Source organism: Elgaria multicarinata, chromosome 2 (assembly GCF_023053635.1).
Source record: "Elgaria multicarinata webbii isolate HBS135686 ecotype San Diego chromosome 2, rElgMul1.1.pri, whole genome shotgun sequence".
In the NCBI taxonomy this organism is placed as follows: Eukaryota; Metazoa; Chordata; class Lepidosauria; order Squamata; family Anguidae; genus Elgaria; species Elgaria multicarinata.
The window spans coordinates 57,114,510-57,134,943 of NC_086172.1; the positions used below are offsets into that span (position 1 = coordinate 57,114,510).

General features: G+C 42.3%; 1 protein-coding gene across 2 annotated transcripts in view; it reads right to left on the reverse strand.

Moving 5' to 3' along the window:
- The window catches only part of ARHGAP15 (Rho GTPase activating protein 15), a 487,468-nt gene that overhangs the window by 12,799 nt on the left and 454,235 nt on the right, over positions 1-20,434 (reverse strand). Inside the window, exon 13 of one of the 2 annotated variants that reach the window (XM_063116582.1) lies at positions 17,677-17,782. The exons of the other annotated variant lie outside the window; for it this stretch is intronic. Coding sequence (XP_062972652.1) covers positions 17,677-17,782 — 106 coding nt within the window. The remainder of the gene's footprint in view (positions 1-17,676; positions 17,783-20,434) is intronic. 2 annotated transcript variants of the gene reach the window in all.

Sequence of the window (20,434 nt, forward strand, 5' to 3'; positions counted from 1 at the left end):
CCTAGAATCTACAAAATCAATAGAAGATTAGAAGTCTGGCTAAGATTTCCAGAGGCAAAGCATATCCCTCTAACACAGCCTGATATCTCCATCTTTACCAACCAGAAACATAAACATTCCCTCCATTTATTTAAGAAAATTTCTATATCACTTTTCATGAAAAATAAATAAATCCCAAAGAGGTTCACTAAGTAAAATCATGATAAAATACAATAAACCCAATCAATAAAATAGTAAAGCAGCAATAAAACAATAAAATTAGTGCAATAAAATATTGTACTAACATAACCAAGTGTAGCTGACAATGCCAGTGGTCTGGAAAACATCCAGGCAAAAATATACGTTTTTAGTTGTCGGTGGAAACACTTCAAACTAGGAGCTGGCCTGATCTTGAAGGGGAGTTCATTCCACCTGACAGGTACCACTACGAAGAAGACCCCCTTCCACACCATGACCAAGTGAGCATCAGTAGGCCTTGGTATAGTAAGAAATGCCTCCCCCTCAGAACATATAGGGTAGCCTATACAGAAGAAACCTGCCTCTCAGATAACTTGGCTCTGAGCTCCTTAAGGCTTTAGAAACCAACACCTTGAAAATGGCTCAGTGGCCTCAGCACCGGCAAGAAGCTCCACTGAGCAATTTAGCTGCCAAATCTCAAGGGCAGCCCATTTAAATTGCATTACACTCATCCACTCTTGAGGCCACTGGCCAGGCTATCCCTGTCTGGTTGTAGCAGTTGTTCCAGCTGAAGCTGGTAACAGACACTTTGCCAATGAGGCCACTTGGTCCTTGAGTAACAGAGATAAATCTAAGACAACCCCCAGATTTCATACTTGTCCCTTTAGGAGCATTGCAACTCCATCCACAACAGGTAAATTACCAACTCCCAAACCTGAGAACCATCAACCCACAGAGCTTCCATCTTACCAGGATTCAAATTCAGTTGATTGGCCTACATCAAGCTCAAGAGTGCATCCAAGCACTGGTCCAGGTTGTGCATGACCACACCCAATTTAGATGTATCAGAGAAATAGGGCTGGGCATACGCATCATCCACATATTGATGTCACCTCACCCCAATTCCCCTAATGAGCACACCCAATGGCTTCATATGGATGTTAAAAGGCACTGATGACAGGATAGTACATTTCGGCATCCCACATCACAATTGCCAAGGCACCAAGATACAATCCCGCTCTCTGGAACTGACCCCAAAGGTAGTTGAGGAGACACTGCAATACAGTTGCCCCCTACTCTAACCTCATGGGGCCAATCCAGGAGGATACCATGGTCATGGTATCAACAGTGGCTGAGTGAACAAGAAGGGTCACATTTCCCTCTATTCCTCTTCCAATAAAGTTCAGGCTGATTCTATCTCGAAACTAGGCCTGAACCCAGACTGGAATGCATCCAGCTACTCTGTAACCTTCAAGAGCATCTGCAGCTGTACCATGATCACCACCTTCTTGAACAGCTTGCCCCAAAAGGAGGTATTTATAACCAGACCCCGTCTTGATGGCAGCAGCTTTGTGCCATGAGGCCTCAGGCTCCCAAACTGGTGCTCCTTCCTGGCCTCTGCACGGGAAGAAACACTAAAGGGGAGTTGCCAGTGGCAGCGGACCGAGCACCAAGGAGGGGGGAAACAGTGGCCTTAGCTAGACCTAAAGATTATCCCAGGCAAATGGAGGGGTTGTCCCTGCCTGCTCCCGGGATCCCCTTTGTGTCATTTGGATGCACAGGGATGATCCCAGGACAATCCTGGGATATAGGCTTGGTCTAGCCATGGCCAGTGATACTGTGATGGGAGAAACACATCCGCCAAAGCCTGTTTCTTATTTTAACTTGGCTAGACTGTAGATAGTTGGCCATAAGGCCTCCCCTACCACTCCAGAGAGGTAGGCCCACAGTAGGAAATGGTGGGAAGAAAAATGAGAAGTATAACACACAAAAAGCAAAAGCAGCCGGTGACAGAATGGCTATGATGCCTTCTACTGGGTGGGACTGCATAACAAAATGATCCAAATTGCCCAGCATCTGGGACAGATACAACTTTTGAGGGTGGGTGGGTAGAGAGTTGGATGGGCTTTCACCCAAGGGAGGGAATCAGAAATGATCTAACACACAGCCAGGCATGGGTTAGTGATTATTCGTCAGATTTACGGTTTTATACTGTGCCGTAATGACTCTTGTATGAAAGGACAAATATTTTCCATTCAAGTAACATCTTGCTGGTTTTTCATCTAACACTCTAACTTTAATTATATGATGCATGTAACCTGTATCAAATTATGAATATGTTAACATATTGAATGAGTACAAGAAAAATAAGCACCAGATTTTTTTTGTTATGCTATACAGGCACACAAAGGTATAGTAAAAAAAATTAAAAAAAATAAATCTGGTTTCCTTGACCACATTGTCATAATATACATATAGAACTGCTTATTGAATCCAGGCTGTGTAGGCAACAGAAAGAACCCTGGCTCCATACCACCACAATGCATGCCCACAACAAAGGGCAGGAAAAGAACAGACTCTTTCATTCCATGTTTCTAAATATTACCAACACAAGGGCTAAAACATTACCTCTGTCTGAAGTATATCTATGTATCCATGCATAAGTTATTAACTAGGCTCCCTGAACACTGTTGCTGAAAATATTAATATATTCAAATTATATTCCAGCTACCACAAAAAACAGTAGATCAGACAAACGTATTAAGATCTCTTCAAACAAAAGGACTCTTTTTTTATTTTAATAAAGCCTCCACCCTTTCCTTAAAGTCACGAATCACATTTTAATAATATACCAGAGCAAGGAGATCTTACGGGATGGAATATCGGTCACAGTTTGAATACAAAAGGTAAAACACTGACAGCTTAGTTCAGAGACATGCTGTTGCAGAAATTATGTAATTCAAACATTTTGCAGAGCAAAAGAGAAGGGAAAAATATGAAGTTGGATGAAACCAACGCCTCTCTTCTTTGAACTTTGTCCCAGTTCAAAATACACTGGGCCAAATCCAGGGCTTTGGCTGTGAACAGCAGAAAATGAAAAAGGGGTTGCAAAGATGGTTTAACCTTATATTGGCTTCCTTTCCCCTTCGGTATAATAGTTTTAAGGTGCTGCTTACGATCTGCCCTACTGAGAATAAATAACTTCTTTCCCTGATTAACATCTTCGTAATGTCTCTTAGGATGCAAAGATGTTGTTGATAAAGATGAACAATTAGGGTAAAAAAAGTTTGGGACGCACTAATGGCTGAGGTTCCATTGTTAATATCCTGAGCAGAACATCATCTCAGAACATAAACATTGAAAATGTTTGTTGGCAAGTCCCTGGTTCCAAAATGAAAAAAATGGTAGCTGTGGAGACACAATTCCAAGCTATCATCTTGAATCTTAAGTGTTCATCTTGGGCAGGGAAACAAATTCCAACCACCCAGAAGGACTGCCCGCTGCAGCAACAGTTACACTGCAAGCATCCAGTGGGAAACTCCACCCCTCTCCCTCTCCTCTCCAGAAACCTTAATAGTTTGCTTGCAGGGGGGCTCCTCTCCCCCTCCATCCATTGTTCTGTTTGTTTTAGGTTTCCTACCCCTGATTTTGCCCTCAACCCTTTGTGCTCCCCCCACCTGCATGAAATTAGGCTGGAGCCACATTTCATTCCCCCCCGCTGCCCCTGCCCTATATACTTTGAGCTCCTGCTGTACCTCAGAGGCAAATTCTATAAAGTAATATACAACATTATCAATACAATGATCAGTTTGTCCAAATATTCCTTATATAGGCAGGATCTACACTACTGCATTATAACAGTTTATAATGGTTTTGACAACTGTTCAGGCCCAGGACACATTACATATATAGCTTTTAAACCATTTTCAAAGTGTTATATCCTGCTTGGTGTAGATCTGGCACATACAAACAGTGTAAACATCAAGAAGCCTTTTAAAATCACGATTAAGAGGATCACTGCAAAATGTAGGCAGGCGTGGCGGGACTTTATAAGTACTAGACTTTCAAGAGTTCCAACACAGACCTAGCAACTTTTAAAACTACACCCTAATCTTAGATAACATATTGAAATGTGTTGATAAACCAGCATTGTAGCATATTAATGTTTTACAAAGCTGTGTTTATAAATGGATTTGGTTATGTTTCCTGGGGCAGGACAGCATAACTTGTCATTCACAAAGCTAAATGGAACCAGTAGCAGCCATGTTCCCGACCCTGTCTTTCTTGTTGCAGTTCCAGGCAGGCAGCAAAAACAGAAGGTATATATATATCAAGCCCCTAGTAAGCCACCACACATTTGGATTGCTAAATAGATTACAAATTGTTCATGTTCTTCAGAATATTGGCCCTCATCTGTCCTGTGGTGGTGACATGGTGGTTCTTCACCAGTGAACTATTTCTAAAACAAACTTGGAAGTGTACCAAATAAAAATGCAATAGACTTTGCTGTGGACAAAAGACAGCAGACCTTTTAGTGGGTAATGATCCACTAGGAAGACACTACAGTTAGGGCCAAAACAGACTTTACTTTATATCTGTATCTAGCTGCTATGTCTTTTAAAATTTGTGCTTTAGAGTAGGCACAGGGACCCCAGTCAAGATATTAAAAGCCCCCTGCCCTGATGCTACAGTCCTGATCCCCTGTGCTTACTCTAGACTAATAATAATAATAATAATAATAATAATAATAATAATAATAATAATAATAAAAAGACATTGCTGCGAGATACAGATTTAAAATAACATCTATTTTGGCTTTTGCTAGTTGTTTACCCTCCTGATGTATATTGCCTTGACTTTTTGTTCAAAGCTCTTATCCAGCTACCTAATCAGAGCAGGTACCTCTTCATACAGAACCCAAGGAGTGAAATACAATCTGTGCAAGAGCTCAACAAATAGTTGTGGTTCAGATTCCTGAATGATTTCCAAAGAGATACTGTGCCAATTCCAATGTAACTTTTTTCTTTATTTCTTGTGTACATATGAAAAACAGTGCATTTGAGAATACAAAATGTATGTGAATTTTTCAAGGAAAAGGAGTAAACTGGAGAACAGATTCCTGCTCAGTTCTGGGGAAATATTTCATTGGCATTGGACTTGAATGTCAGTGTCAATTCTTGACAATTGCTGGATTTGTTTCTCTGGCAGTGGCCACATCAAAGTAGGTGGCCGCTTACACCTCTCTCTCTCTCTCTCTCTCTCTCTCTCTCTCTGCTTCAGAAAAAATAAAGTAGAAAAGTGAAACCTTTTAGACAGCCTGTAATGATTGTGGGTTGAGAGAGAGAGAGAGGGAGAGAGATACTACTTTAGCTCACTGCAAATTATTAGTGGAAAAGTAGGTCTCAGAAGTATGCTACATCTGAAATATTTTTCGTCACTTGAACATGTGCTGTCCAGAGCTGGCCCCATTCTACCATTCTAAGGGAACAAACATTTCACGTTCACAGATGCTCCTAATTTGGTGTGGTTTGGAGTATAATTTAGATCAAACGTATCCATGTAAATGAGTCAAGGTTTTCTTAATTAGGTGCCTCCAAAGAAAAAAAAATCTGGGACCACATCAGTAGGTGTGGGTGTGGTGCCCACAATACTGGAGTCTTTCCTATGACCAAAGCTCAGTGTTACTTAGGCATACTATCGACATTTTCCCCCCTCCAGTTTCTCAGGCACAATAATAAATCTGTATGTGGCATAGACATCAAGACGCTGTTTCAGAGAAGCTGCCTAAAAACACCGTCTCTTTGGCAGATGCCTTAAGGGAGGTCATTGTGCTGTGATTTAGGTCTCTCTTTCCCTTTTTGTATTTCACTGCCAGCGTTTTTGTTCCCATTACAAGTAGAGTGCATTCCAGCATTCCAGCTTGCAGAGTTGCTCTTAACTTTCAAGCTAATATGAAGAGTTGTGACTCTTCATGGGAAATTGGTCCATAATTTGTTGGAGAATTTCTAATCTTACATTGATTGCAAAAAAGACAACTATGATGACTGATAAAAATCAAGATTCTAACATTGAGAGTACGTACCCTAATTTTTTGTGGACTTTGGAAGGTACAGGAATGCAGTGCAAAGGTAACAGAGGAGATGGCTTTCCCACAAAAACCTACTTCTTAGGCAGAAACTTGATGGACAGTGGTAGAGCCACAGAAAAGAGTTGGGTGAGAGCACAGCATTTTGCATTCAAATGGAGGGCTGATGCTTTTTGTAGAATCCGTAGACCTACAACTTACATGCATGTTGTTCCAAACTTGAGATCCATGCATGGAGGTCAGGAGCAGCATCAGCAGCTGCAATCTGCTCCCTGTCGATTCCATGCATTGTTTTATGAACAGTGCTTGTAACAAAATACTGGAATGAAAAAAAAAAGAGACTTACTAAAAGTTTGATGTTAATCCAGAGCAACAGTCGTGCAAAATTAAGACGTGCACTGCATGGTTTTGTGGGCAGGGGATCAGGTCATTTCATAGTGAGGGTGATAGAAGTGCTTGCCTCAGAGGCCATATAAAAGCACCACTGACCATTTGCGATCTTATGCCAGCTAGCTCTGCTCATTATGAACTGCTGCCTCAAATAACAGTTTAGCATTAAGTCCTATTGGTTCCAGAAGAATATGCCTCATTGAACCATGGAATACAGCTGCATAGCTACTCTACTGGCTTTAAATTAGTAGGTGGCTAAGAAGTACAGATCATTTTGAATGGGGAGCTGTTGCTTGTCCTCTGTTCCATTACTGCAACTATCTTGGGTTAGTTCTTATGATAAATATTGGTGTCGAGTTCCAATAGGGAAGTACAAAATACAAATGTCTCACATCCGTTCTGAAGAGTGGGAATCCACCATCTGGAGCATGGGAACATTGTGGGTGGCTTTTTAAGCTGCCAGTACATCATGTTAAGGACAATTCAGCCAAATGGATTAGGCCAAGGGTTCACGTGGACAAAATTCCACTGGTGAGTGTCTATAGTAAAATGTTGCTGGAAACTATGAAAAGCCACGGATTTTTAAAAATTGACTTCTACCTCTGATCTATACGTTCGCAGTGAAATGCTAAAGCGCGTTCACACTTTACAGTGGTGGGGTCTTTTGAATTTCCAACATTTTGAGTATAACCACTATGTCGGCTAGAATATATTTTAAGTTTTAAAAATGGCACTACCAACATTCATGGGTGCAACACATATGCAGTTAGAGAGAGTCAAAGGCATTTAAACAATGTAATCCTATAAAGTAGGATTACCTATCCTAGGCCTAATCTACACCAAGCAGGTTATTGGACTATGAAAGTGGTATGAAAGCGGTATATAAAAGGCAGGAGCCCCAGTACTGCTTTATGGCGGTACTGAAGTGCACTGACAACTGTTGGGGCCCATTGACACATACCATAGACCGCTTTCATACCACTTCCATGGTGCTATATCCTCCTTGGTATGGCTCCTACCTTTTATATACCACATTTATTTATTTATTTATTTATTTATTTATTTATTTATTTATTTAAAACATTTATATCCTGCCCTATATCATTAAGATCTCAGAGCGGCGTACAGATAAAAGCATACAGTATAAACAATAAATATGTACAGTTAAAAACAAATTAAACCATGAACCAAGTTAAAACAATATATATTTTAAAAGCAGTTAAAACAGTTAAAACAATGTGCCATCTTAGTGGATTTAACCATCAAAGACTTTGTTAAAAAGCCACGTTTTTACTTGGCATCGAAATGAAATCAGTGTTGGCACCAGTCGGGCCTCCAAGGGGAGGGCATTCCACAGTCTGGGTGCCACAACAGAGAAAGCCCTGTCCCATCATAGCGTATATGTTGTGTTGGTGGGATTCATAGTCCAATATCCTGCTTGGTGTAGATTAGGCCCTACAAGTAAGTCCCAATGAATTCAGTGGGTGTAGGATTGCTGCCTTACAGTGCATTCCTATGGGTATCTATTCAGAAATAAGCCCATTGAATTCAATGGAGTTTACTTCTTGGTAAGTGTATATAGGATTATAGCCCTAGTGTTATGTGTGAAAACACCCTATATGCTAGTAACTATGTCTGACTTTATTTTCTTCTCTTAAGGTTTGCATAATCCTTAAGCGTTTAGCCTCTTCATTCAGTGCTACATGGGGGTGGGGATCACTGAGCATGAATTTAATATCTATGCTGGCCTGAACCTACAGAAACAGACTTGACGCAAATGGAAATCACATGTATAATCTGCATCTTTCTTCCCTCCGAAATATAATAATAATGGAAATTTTGCAGACTTCGCTTGCTAAGTGTTCCTAGCTGTCATACAATAGCTTTAATTTTTGATTTATCCACAGCATTCTGCATATCGCTGCTGAACTTGTCATCACATTGTCATTGCTTCCTTTTGCATGAGCTACTGTTGCATTCTTCTTAGATGTGGGTTGTTGGCTGGGATTTTTTTTTATAATAGGTAAAAATAAATCTCCTTTGTTAAATATAGTTTCTGAAGTGAGAGATCTTGCTTCGCAATAAAGCCAGCATAAGATATACCGTTTGGTGACTCTGATTTCAGTCGTGCTGGATGCTTTTTATTTCACGGTGCTTTGAAAATGTGAGGATGAAGCCAAATTTTTGTACGGGGGGGGGGGGGAATCCACCCAAGTTCTGTAGCATGTTCACCTTTTGTGTGAAAAAAGAACTGTGCTGAACAACACAGATATTTGTGCAGTTTTATCATTCTCCCCCTTTTTTGTGATACATTTTCTCTGCTGTGTAACAGGGGGCAGTGAAATTGATTGAAGACGTTATTAAAAGAACTAACAGCATTGATGGTGAGAGAGAAAGGCTGAGGATTTTGTATCTGGCAGAAAGAGAAAAGATGTTTGGATATGCAAGTGAGCGCTGCCCTACAGCAAAACACAAGTGGCTTCAAAACATTTTAAAAAAATGGAACGAGCAAGTTTCTGAAAATCAAAGGTGAATCAAAAGGAATTGGCTTCTGCTTGGGTGAAGCCGCCAGACAGGCCACAGTAACTGATCCACGTGATAAACCAAGAGGCAACTGCAAAGCTCCCCAGACAACTTGCCTGAAAGTGATTGCCAAGAAGCCAGATGCTGTTGCTGGAAGACTCTTTGCCACAGTTGGGCATCTGGGTTCAGTGCTTTCCACTTAAAGAAGAGGGGAGAGGGATGAGGATGAGGGAATCTAGATCCGGCCTCCTCTGCACACCCTTTAATTATCATTTATCATTAGGGTCAGACAAATATGTTCGTCTGTGTTTTTAAAGGGGAACATTAAAAAATAATACATGTAAGATACAGCCAGCTTCTTCTCATCGTGACATTTCGAAGAGGCAGATAAATCACGTAGGTAGAGCCCAATATCTTGTTTGAGAATGCACAGTGCAGGGCCCATTTACAAAACCGGCCGCACTTTTCACCTCCTGTCCTGTCTTTTGACATTTTAACCAATATTCCAACTCTTTCCAGTCATACAACTTTGTATCTGGCTCTTCATGTCGACATGTGGTGTACTTTATTGATGATTTCTTGCCTACTCTAACTTATTGTATTGTTCGGTAGTGATGCTGGTACAGTTCTCCTGAGCCAGGCTCAGAAACAAACTTCAGGGTTCTGGAAAACGCCTCCTCAAAAGGAGAAGAGAGTATTATAAGCGTTCAATGGCTTTTCTCACTTTGATCAAAATTGAAGGCTAACGGGACGGAGCACTTCGGGAGCTGTAGTTCTTTCAACGGCTCCTTCAACTACAGGATATTCAAGTTTCCCTCCTCAGTGTGCATCTCCTTGTGAGGAGTTGAACCATGAAAAAGTGATCTCCATGTTCGATTTTTCACAACAACTCTAGGATCACGAAGTCATGCAACCTCTGGACTGGAAGAAATCTAAATGTAATCTTGTAGAATCTGCCTTGCATTATTGAGATGTACTACATTCGAAAGATAACATGGATACTCTGTTATCAGATATTCTCTTTATAATGGGCCCGCATACAGAGTCACAATCCCAGCAATAATTGCAAGTCTCAACATTACAAAAGTCACAACAGACAAGAGTTCAAGATTCAGGATAAATCCAGGCAAGAAAGTATTTCAAGCTCTAAACATGTGGTTCTCAGCAAAGGCCCTTCAGCCTGTACACTAATTTAAATATAGGGAAGGCACTGTGAAAGCCCCTCTTCTGACAATCTATCTTGGCAGGGAAATCTAGCTAGTAAACAAGAATGATGCCGGGCATCTCTGTGCTGCCCATTTAAAGTTTCACCTTGGGTAAAACCCATCCCCCAAAACCTCCCCTGCGGAGTCTTCGTCCTGCCAGTTCCTACACTCACAAGCTGTAAATCAGAGGAATGACTCAAAGTCTTATCTTGCAGCTGGAAATGAAAAGGAGTTCCATCCTCCCTCGGACTGCAATCAGATGGAAGGCCAGGCTGAGCCATATTCTTAGCCCTAAGTTTCCTATGACTGTAGTGGATTCTAAATTATTCTGGTTCCAAAATTGTAGATTCCCCAGTGGTGCTCAGGCTAGGCTTGACATCAGAATAGATGATGAAATACCTGTTTCCTGAGGGTTGAGGTTCAAAAACTACAAATCAGCAATTTAAAAAACAAGAACTTCCAACTCGGGCTGTACAGGGACTCCCCGATCTGCCCAGGAGGCCAGTTCAGAGCCGCCGAAGCAGCCCCAATCTGCCTCGGGGGTTGCCCAACTTGCCTTGGCACAGAAGCCGAGGTGAGATTCAGGCCCTCCAAAGTGACTCAGACTTTTCTAGGTGCGGGCCCTCTGAATCAGCCTGCCTCGGCTCAGATTTGGTGCCTTGGCCCGAGGCGGTGCACAGCCCTACTTCCAACCTCTTATTCATACAACAATCTTAAAAACCCTAATTAATAGACAATAGCAATAATATTTTTCAAGACCAGCAGTTAACCATAAGGACTAAAAAAAGAGCCCAAAGGTTATTAAAACATTTAACAAAACCCCTTCTTAAAGAAGATCACATTTTTATATACTGCCTAAAATGATACTGTACTGGGGTCTGACAGATATCTCTTGGCAAAGCATTCCATAAGGTAGGTGCAAACACAGAGAAGGCTCTAGAGTAAGGGGTGCAGAAATGAAATGGAACAACTCGGTTGGGTACACTGGTGATAACAACAATTTGATGACAATAATTAGGGTGACCAACTGTCAGGATTTTCCCGGATTTGTCCTGGTTTTTGTTCTTTCCATGGTGTCAGGGGGGATTTTCTATAATTTCCAATAATCTCCTGGAATGACACACCTTCCCCTTTAAGGCTGCCATTAGCATGGCAGGAGTGAATGACATGCTTTCTTGAGGCACATCATTCTCCCACCCTGAGCTCCAATTGAGGTCTTAAAGGGGAAAGTGGGTCATTCGTGGACATTATAGAAAAGGCCCCAATTGCAGTGGATGCTGGTGGTGCAGAATGAAATCCTTTCCCCTCCTCCACTCCAATCGGGTTCTTTAAGGTGGCGGGGGAATAACGTACTTTCTGCAGGACAGAAAGCTGCTTCCCCACACACACACTAGGTGTCCTCTTTTTTGGTTTCCCAAATATGGTCACCCTAACAATAATAATAAAACAACTTAAAATTATTTCATTTTTCAATCTAATTAAAACATAAACAATGAATACAAATACACAATATATATTGGGCCACTAAAAACTCAATAGTATAACATTTAAAAACTGATACCAAATGTGTTTCGACCTATGGTCTTCTTCAGTGGTAAAGTAAACATACACTCATATATATATTCACAATACAAACAACACAAATATCAGTAAGCGCTATTGAAGTGTTAAAACCAATTTAAGACTCTTGTCAATCCTTCCTCTAGTATATGTAAACCAATAGAACTGAACATGTTATAAAGTAGGTAACTATAAAGGGGGCCAAGGGCTCCACCAAGGAGGATTGTTTTTTGGTGTGGCAAGCGACTGCAATAATAATACAACAATAGCTCAGGGTGCTGCCCAACTGACTTTGCCACCACCAATTGCTGCTAATGGCAGTGTAGAAGCAGTGATGCCTATCAGGTCACTGGGAGGAGGAGGAGAAGTGAAAGCCTCCTGCTGGCGACCTCACCTGAGCAATTTCTCTTTTTCTGCCACTGCTAGCAGCAAGGAAATAGTGGCCTTTGCTAGACCAGGGGTTATCCCGGGCTGATACCCGGGATACAGCATTCAGATGATGCACAGGGGATGCCAGGCTCAGGATAAAGCCCTACACTTTGAGCCTGCTTTTTCTCACAGAGAATGCGAGCGTGTGGCCCGTTTCTGCAGCTTTTCCCGGCTCTGTGCGACTACTCACGCATAGCCGGGAGCCACGCACAGGGCACAATGCTCCTCAGGAGCGCTGCGCCCATTGGGGCTAGGGTGGGGGGAGTGGGGAAATAATTTTTTTAAAAAAAAAACCCACTTACCTTGCCGCTCGTCCTCTCGTGCAGCCGGCCCTTTAAAAGTTTTTTTTTTAAAAAAATGGCATGCGTGTGACGGCTCTCTTCTTGAGCTCATCGCGACTCACGTGTAAATGAGGGCAAGATGTCGCATTATTCATAACACGAGGTCTCCCCTTCTCTCCCCCAGATTTTTACTTAGGCCTAGCAAAGGCCAGAGATTTCACTGGAGATCTCAAATAGCTAAGAGAATCTTTTGCCTCTCCCAACACCCAGTGGCCCTTAGTTCTCAATGGGCATGGATGGGAAGCCCAAACCTCCCCATCCCTGTGCACTGGGATGGAAGTGGGTGGGAAGTGTGTCCCTGTGCATGTGTCTGTGAGGAGAAAGTGTGTATGTGTGTGTTTCCTGGGAGGGGAGTGTGCACATGTATACGTGGGGGGGGGCGGGTTGTGTGCATGCAGGAGGAGGGAGGTGTCAATGGTAGGTTTCTGTGTGTATCTATGTTGGAGAAAATGTGTATGTATGTGTCCCTGTGGGCAGGGAGTGTGCATGTGTGTTTGTGCCTGAACAGGAGGGAAATGTCTCTCTCTGTGTATATCTGTGCATGGGAAGTGTATATATGTGTGTGTCTATAGGGAGAAGTATGTATATGTGTGTGTCTATAGGGAGAAGTGTGTGAATGTGTGTCTGTGAGGAAGTGTGTTTCTATGTGTGCATTTGTGGGGGAAAGTGTTTATAAACATGTGTGTCTGTGGCAGTGGGTGGAATGTGTATGTATGTGTGTTGGGGGGAAGTGTGCCTCTGTGTGTATCTGTGGAAGGGAAGTGTGTATGAGTGCTTGCCTTATATGGGGAAGTGTGTATGTATTTGGGGGAAGAGCGTGTGTGAGTGTATGTGAGCCAGAATATGTATATGTGCGTGCGTGTGTCTCTCTGTGTATGTGGAGGAGTATGTGTATACGTGTTTGTGGGGTGTATGCATGCATACACAGCTCCACATCTGACACCGGCTGTGCAGCCCTCTCTAAAGTGTAGGCATTGTAGGTGGCTGCCTGATCTCATGAGGCTGGAGGATCTGAAGTGCTACATCTGATGACCAGAGCATGTGGAGAGGAACATATGGAAGAAGGCAGTCCTTAAGGAATTCAGATCCCAAGTAGTTTCGGAGTTTAAAGGTTAACACCAGCACCTTGAATTGAGCCTGGAAACAAACGTCCAGCCAGTGCAGCTCAATTAAAATAGGTGTAACATTGGCAAAATGCCTAAGTTTCACCAGCAACATACTGTAGCTCCTACATTTTACACTGTTTGCAGTTTTTGGATGCCTTTTAAGGGCAGCGCAATACAGAGCGTATTACAATAGCCTAACCTGGCGGTGACTAGGTCATGAATGACTGCGGTAATCATCACAGCTCGAGCAACAAAGTAGAGCAAACTAATTAGTGGCTATTTTCTCAGTTCTTTCAAAGCAGATTTTCTGTTCTTGCCAACTCTTTCTGCATTTTTCTTGTCTGATGAAACCCAGAACAAAAATCATGTGCCCATTCTTTTTTATTATTATTATTTTAGAGTGATGATCATTGATAGCAAGGACATGCCACAGGAAGTGGTCAGTACATTATATCACGCTGGTAACACTGAAAGGTGTTGCAAGATAAGCTCAGTCCAAAGGAAATAATGACAACCCCTTTGCAAATATTAAATTCAACAGTACTCATTTTAAGTTTGAAGAAAATTGCAAAAGAGAATGTATTTTACAAAGAGCAGTAGAACAAATTCCCCAGATGGCGTGGCCATCTGGGGAAACCTGGAGGACCAGGCTGGGACCCTGGATCTGAAGTTCCCAACCCATGGCTTGCTGGAACCCACAAATTGCTTCTGGACAGCATGTGCTCCTTCTCTTTGTGGCTGCATCCAGCTCCCTCCCCTGCCTACTCCTTTTTTTCTCAATTCTTCTTATTATTCCGTGGCCCAAGCTGGTGGAGATAATGACCGTGAGTAGCAGCAGCAGCAACCAATGCCACCTCAACTTCGTCTCTACCCTTGAGCCTAATGGGATGGCAGCAGCAGTGACTTCCCCTGCTCCTTCTTCATTTTCTTTCTCACCCTCATCTGCCAATCCATTCATCCTGGCAGAAAAGAACAGGTGGATGATGGCAGCATGGAGGCCCTCCCCTGCTTCCACCAAATTGGGTCTCAGGAAGAGAAGGGAGGATGTGGTGTTAAGGTTTGTGAGCCTTAACTCCCAATTTCCCTGCTTTTTGGTGCTTGGTTGAAAACCGTAGAGCCTTAATGTTGTTTTGTAAAATATAGTTTGTTTGTTTAATGATTTATTAAAATGCTGTCCATAATAAATTGGGTGGCAAATTAAGCTGATGTCAATGACCCTGTTCAGATGACATGAGAAGGCATGGTTGTTAAGCATTTTGGGCTAAACATTGGAACTGTTCAGGCAGCACACTAAGCCATGGTTAGGCCGCTAATCCTTTTGTAGCAAACAGTGAGTGTGTTTAAGCTGTGTTTATGTAGCCACTATGGTTAGGAATGGTTCACGTGACATGCTGAGCCATAATGTTTAGCTCAAAGCGCTAAACCTTCGTGACATAGGCCATGGCTAGATGAGGGGGTTGGAGGGAGATGATCTCACGATTTTATGATTGTGAGATCATCACCCTCATCTACATGTTGCATGCAACATCGTGGCCGCCATTTTGGTGTTTTTTTTTAAAAAAGGAAAAGGAGCGCACGAGAGCTCAAACGCAAGATAAGGTGTTTTTTTTAAAAAAAATCCTCTCCCTCCCCCACCCGATGGACACAGAGCTCCTGAGGAGCTCCATGCCCCATGCCCGGTTCCTCGTGGTTACTCACGAGGAGCCGGGACAACCCGCGACGCCCAGCCACACTTTCTGCGGTCTCGGGATCATCCGAAGACTGTGGAAAAAGTGGGAAAAAAGGGTAGGGTGATATCCCTGGCCAAAGGAGGAATCATCCCTCCTTGCTCCCGGGATGCCCTGTGCGTCATATGATCCTGGAGCGATTGCTGGTATATCGCCTGGTCTAGCCATGGCCTTAGTGTATTGTCAGAACAGGCCCAATGTGATATTTTGTATTCTGCGAACATGATCTATTCCAACAGGAATCTAAAATCCTGCTAATCTAGGAATTGTCTGTCATTGGGAAATCTGTTTTTGTTTTTGGTGCTCAACAGAATTTTGTGGCCTTTATGACTCACTTTGCATCTTCAAGCTGAGCTGCAGTTGTTCTCCAAACTCCAGGAGCTATTTTGTGCATTTTGAGAGGAAGGTTCTGCGATTTGCACATACTTCTGAGCAATTTGTGTAAATTATAGCTGATCTTGTGCACATTATGGCCAAATTTGTGCATGTTACGCAAATTTGGTCATTACTCACGAAATTCCCATAAAAATGTGCAAACTGGCCTGATACACTGCAGATCAAGTCAGGAGCAGCAGTGGGAATGGAAATCAAGTCTGGGGTGGGTGAGCCTAGGAAAACTCATCAAACTCCACCCCTCAGATTTCTCCAGCATCACCTCCCTTAGACCAGTTAGCATGACAGACAATTCATACATTATGTGCTTATGCTCGGCCACTTATGTAAAAAGAAAAAAAGGAAATGCATTACAAAAAAAGAAAACAAAGCAAAAGAGGACACTGATTTGTATAAAAATCTCACATTATAGTTCATATGGTTAGATGCAAGCCCTAGAAACTATTATTACAATTTAAATAGAAATGCACTATATCTAGCTATAGTGGGCATGATTGGGGTCAGATGAACTGTGTCTCTGCTCAGCCTGCAGTCCAGGTGCTAGCTGTTGATGGGCAACTTGAGGGCCACAGCCTAACATCCCATCTGATGGTTCTTTATCTTTAAACTAGAGTTGGACTACACAACCCATTAAACAGAGGACAGTTTTAATGTTCACTGTTTTTAACTTTTGTAAAACACCCAGAGAGCTTCGGCTATGGGGCGGTATATAAATGTAATAAATAAATGTAATAAATAAACAGAGGATTGCACTCTGATGGCCCTTCCTTTTTACAGTAGGACACATGGCCACCCTAGTTTATGAGGTAAGTTAAAAATAGTCATTTGTGTGCCAAATAATAAACTAGAATAGGCTCTGTGCTTCATACACTAAACAGCCCTGCAGAGAAGAGAGGACATGGCCTTTCCAAATGTCAGATCCACTTTTTCAGTCTTTGTATATGCTTCATTAAGTGGTGACATCATATAAGCATATGTATTTCCTTTTTCAGTTCTGCATTTGTTATCCTGATAACCACATAAAGGGTCTATGCATTATGCTATTCAGAGAGCTAAAGATTACAGCCAGAAACTATTATAAAGACAGTATTCATTCAATACTCATTGAAGTCTGTTGTGTGAAGTTTTCCTTCGCCACACACACACACACACACACACACACACACACACACAATGAAAATTCATCCCTTTCCAGAGAATCTGTGTGAGGCTCCAAATGCCACTTCATATTATACATGAAACACAAAGTGGTTCACTGTTTTCATAGGTGACTATATAATAATGTTGCCCACTGATTCCCTCCTTATTCCCAGATTCTATAGGTTCTGTGAGGCAAACAAGATGAAGAGTGTTGAGTATTCATTTAATCTTGGTTTGCTAAATCGAAGGGTCAAACTAGACGTGATGGGGGCAGCCATGTTTGTTTATTCATATGACTGCTCTGTTCATGGATAATGTGTGAAGTTGGATCAATTTTTTTACATGAGAAAGGAATGCGCAAGTAAAGGCAGCAGAATCTTTGCGCTACTATTCAGCACTCCACTACACTGGGCACTTTTCTCTCCACCTGTCTCTGATAATGGGCCATGCTGAGAGAAAAGCACCTGAAGTGATGGAGTGTGAGGAGGTACAACAGGGGAGAATTCAGTTTCCCTCATCTGTGTGCCTGTTTTGATATTAAAATAGGATCCCACCCTTTATACATGAACAGGGTAGGCACATGGCTAATGCTGTTGATCTAGTTTGACACAGAACCTCTAGTTACACTGTGAGCCTCTTATACTTGGGCATTATTATATATTAGATGGAGATTTATAAGCATCTCTTAAAATTTAACCTGTGGGATGTTTATTAATAATACTGGGGCAAGAGGTTCTAGCTTCAACTTCCGATCTCAAAGTCAAGACAAAGTTAGTTTTTATTTCTAACCCCACATTTTATAATAGCAGCTTAGCTTACTTTTTTAGATGTTCAAATAGTATTTTCATGGTGTCATAATTTGGTCTGGGAAGCTTCTGTACAAGGCCCTTCACGGATTTCACTCTGTCATTCTCGTCTTGGATTTCTGAAAAAAAGAAAAAATGTTATAGATGCTATAACAATCAAGCTATTTATTGATAGATTTGTGTATTTATTTATTTAAACTAGGGTTGAATGAGACAATGAATCTGAGCCTGAATCTGAGGTTAAAGTTGATAACTGCACCTATTTTCAAACATTACATTTCAGTGGGTTATATTCAAATTTGCATGACTGGAAGTCCACACACACACACACACACACACACACACACACACACACACACACACACACAGAGGATATTTTGCAGCCCTATTTCTCACTTCAGTCTCCCACATGCCCTGAAAGCCTCTCAGGGCTGGGGGCCCCTCATGTTAAGCCAGAACAGTGATGCAGTAGGCTGCAGAAGGAAAAGGGAATTGCCCAAAATGGGACTGAAGTGGCTAGTTAGAGTGGGAAGTGCCTCTAGTTGGCAATTCCACTGCCTGAAGTGTCTCCACTCAGGAAATGCTTTTGAGAGGAGTGCAGTTAGCTTTGAGGGCACCCTGAGGAAGTTGCTTTCCTGGGCACCCCTATGGCTAGCACGCACGCACACACACACACACACACACACACCACCACCACCACCACCACCACCACCACCACCATCAGCCAGCCAAATTCCCTTTCTTCCTTAAAAAAATAAAATGGCAGCAATGACAACTCCTCCTCCTCGCTGGCCTTGCTGCTTCTTTCTCCTGCTGCTAAGTTAGCTTGGAGGATCTCTCTGGCTTCTGAGGAGACAGAAGTGGCTGCAAGAGGAAGGAGTGGGTCCTCCACCCAGGAGTGGGTGAACCTGAACTGTGGTGCACCATTTTAAAATAACTTTTAAAAAATTACATTTCAAGTAGCAGCAATCTGAACCAATCAGATGTAGCCTTTTCGGGTGCGGAGGAGACATGACCAATGAGGGCAGAGAGGTGGTGAAGTGGTAGCCCTCCCATCACTCCTATGCCTTCCTTGTTCATATCCCTCAAAGGCAGCATCTGATTGGTTCAGCTTGCTCCTACACAAGTTATAAGTGTTCTAAAATGCTAATTTTAAAAATAGGGTGACCATATGGAAAGAGGACAGGGCCCCTGTATCTTTAACAGTTGTATAAAAAGGGGGATTTCAGCAAGTGTCATTTGTAGGCATGCAGCCCCTGGTGAACTTCCGTCTTCATCACAACAGTTTTAAGCAGCAGGAGCCCTGCCCACTTTTGTATCTGGTCAAGAGGGCAGGGCTCCTGCAGCTTTAACTGTTGTGATTATTATTATTTATTTTTATTTATTTATATAGCACCATCAATGTACATGGTGCTGTACAGAGTAAAATGAAGAGGGAATTTCTATACAACTGTTAAAGATACAGTAGCCCTGTCCTCCTTCCCATATGGTCATCTTATTTTAAAATGGTGCACTGCAATAAGTGCAGGCTTGCCCAGCCAGCTGCCAAATTGCTTCATTTTGCCAACACAAGGGACGAGGAACAGGAGGAGGAGCTGCCAGTGCTGCCGCCAGGTAAGACAAATGAAAAGGGAAGGAGGGCTGGTTAGCAGCAGTGGGGGGAAGGGGTGGCAGTGATTTTTTTGAGGGGTGTGTGTCCTGAACTCATCCAGCCCTGGCTGTTCCCCCGCCACTACTTTTGAGAGCTATAGTAGAGAAGGGGGTGGGAAAGCATCATTGCACAGGTAGATTGGAAATACTCATTGGAAATACTAATGGACAAATGAGATATTTCCTGTTCAATCCAGATTATCTGAAAAACAGTTTCTGTTCCTGGTGCATTGTCTGTCTGTTTCTCAGCCTAGAAAAACAACAATAGGGTATGCAAACACACCTACCAATATGCACAGTTCATCTATATTAGGGCCTTCTCCCTCATAGGTAGGGACGAGCAGCAAAGCATATAATTGTGTTGTGTGCCAAAGTTACTCAGATAAAGCCTCTCCCCGAGTAAGACTGAATGGAAAAGCCAGGGGATTTTCTTTTTAACTTGTAATTTGTAATATAGCTTATAGTGTATAAACAATATTACAAATTGCGGGTTAAACAAAAATCCTCTGGCATCACCATTCAATTTTACCTCAGGAGACACACTTTGTAATTTGTTAATCCACGGATTTTCTATGAGAAAACAGAGGCCTTGGTTTCTAAGGAAGTGGTAAATCTGAACAATACCACTTCAGACTGTAGGTTGGCACTTAAATGATGGAATGCTTCAATTTGGGAAGAAAAATCCCTGTGCATAGAAAACTAGCATGTCTCTTGTGCACCCAATTGATCTGGGGGTCTCCAACATGGTGAATATAGGCACCCATGTGCGCATGGTTGCCTTCTTTGCTGCCCGTCTGACTCCCTGTCACTCCTGATTTTTAAAGTTCTTGGGCAAATTACTTTTCTTTTAGCCTCACCAGTTTCCCCTTTGGGAAAGTGCCCATGACACTGTCTCAAAATTCCAAATGTCCCTATTGGCCCAAGAAGGTTGGAGACCCCTGCAATGGATCATACCCATTTTGTCCATTTCTCAGATACATTTTTACTGCATACCTTCAGTGCTTACATGCTTTATTTTCATGCTCTCTAGCGAACAATTCTTAGTTGTGTTGGCATCTTTGGTTCACATCCTGTCCCTTGCCTGGTATCCCTTCCATCGTTTCATAACTGCCTTTTTGTAG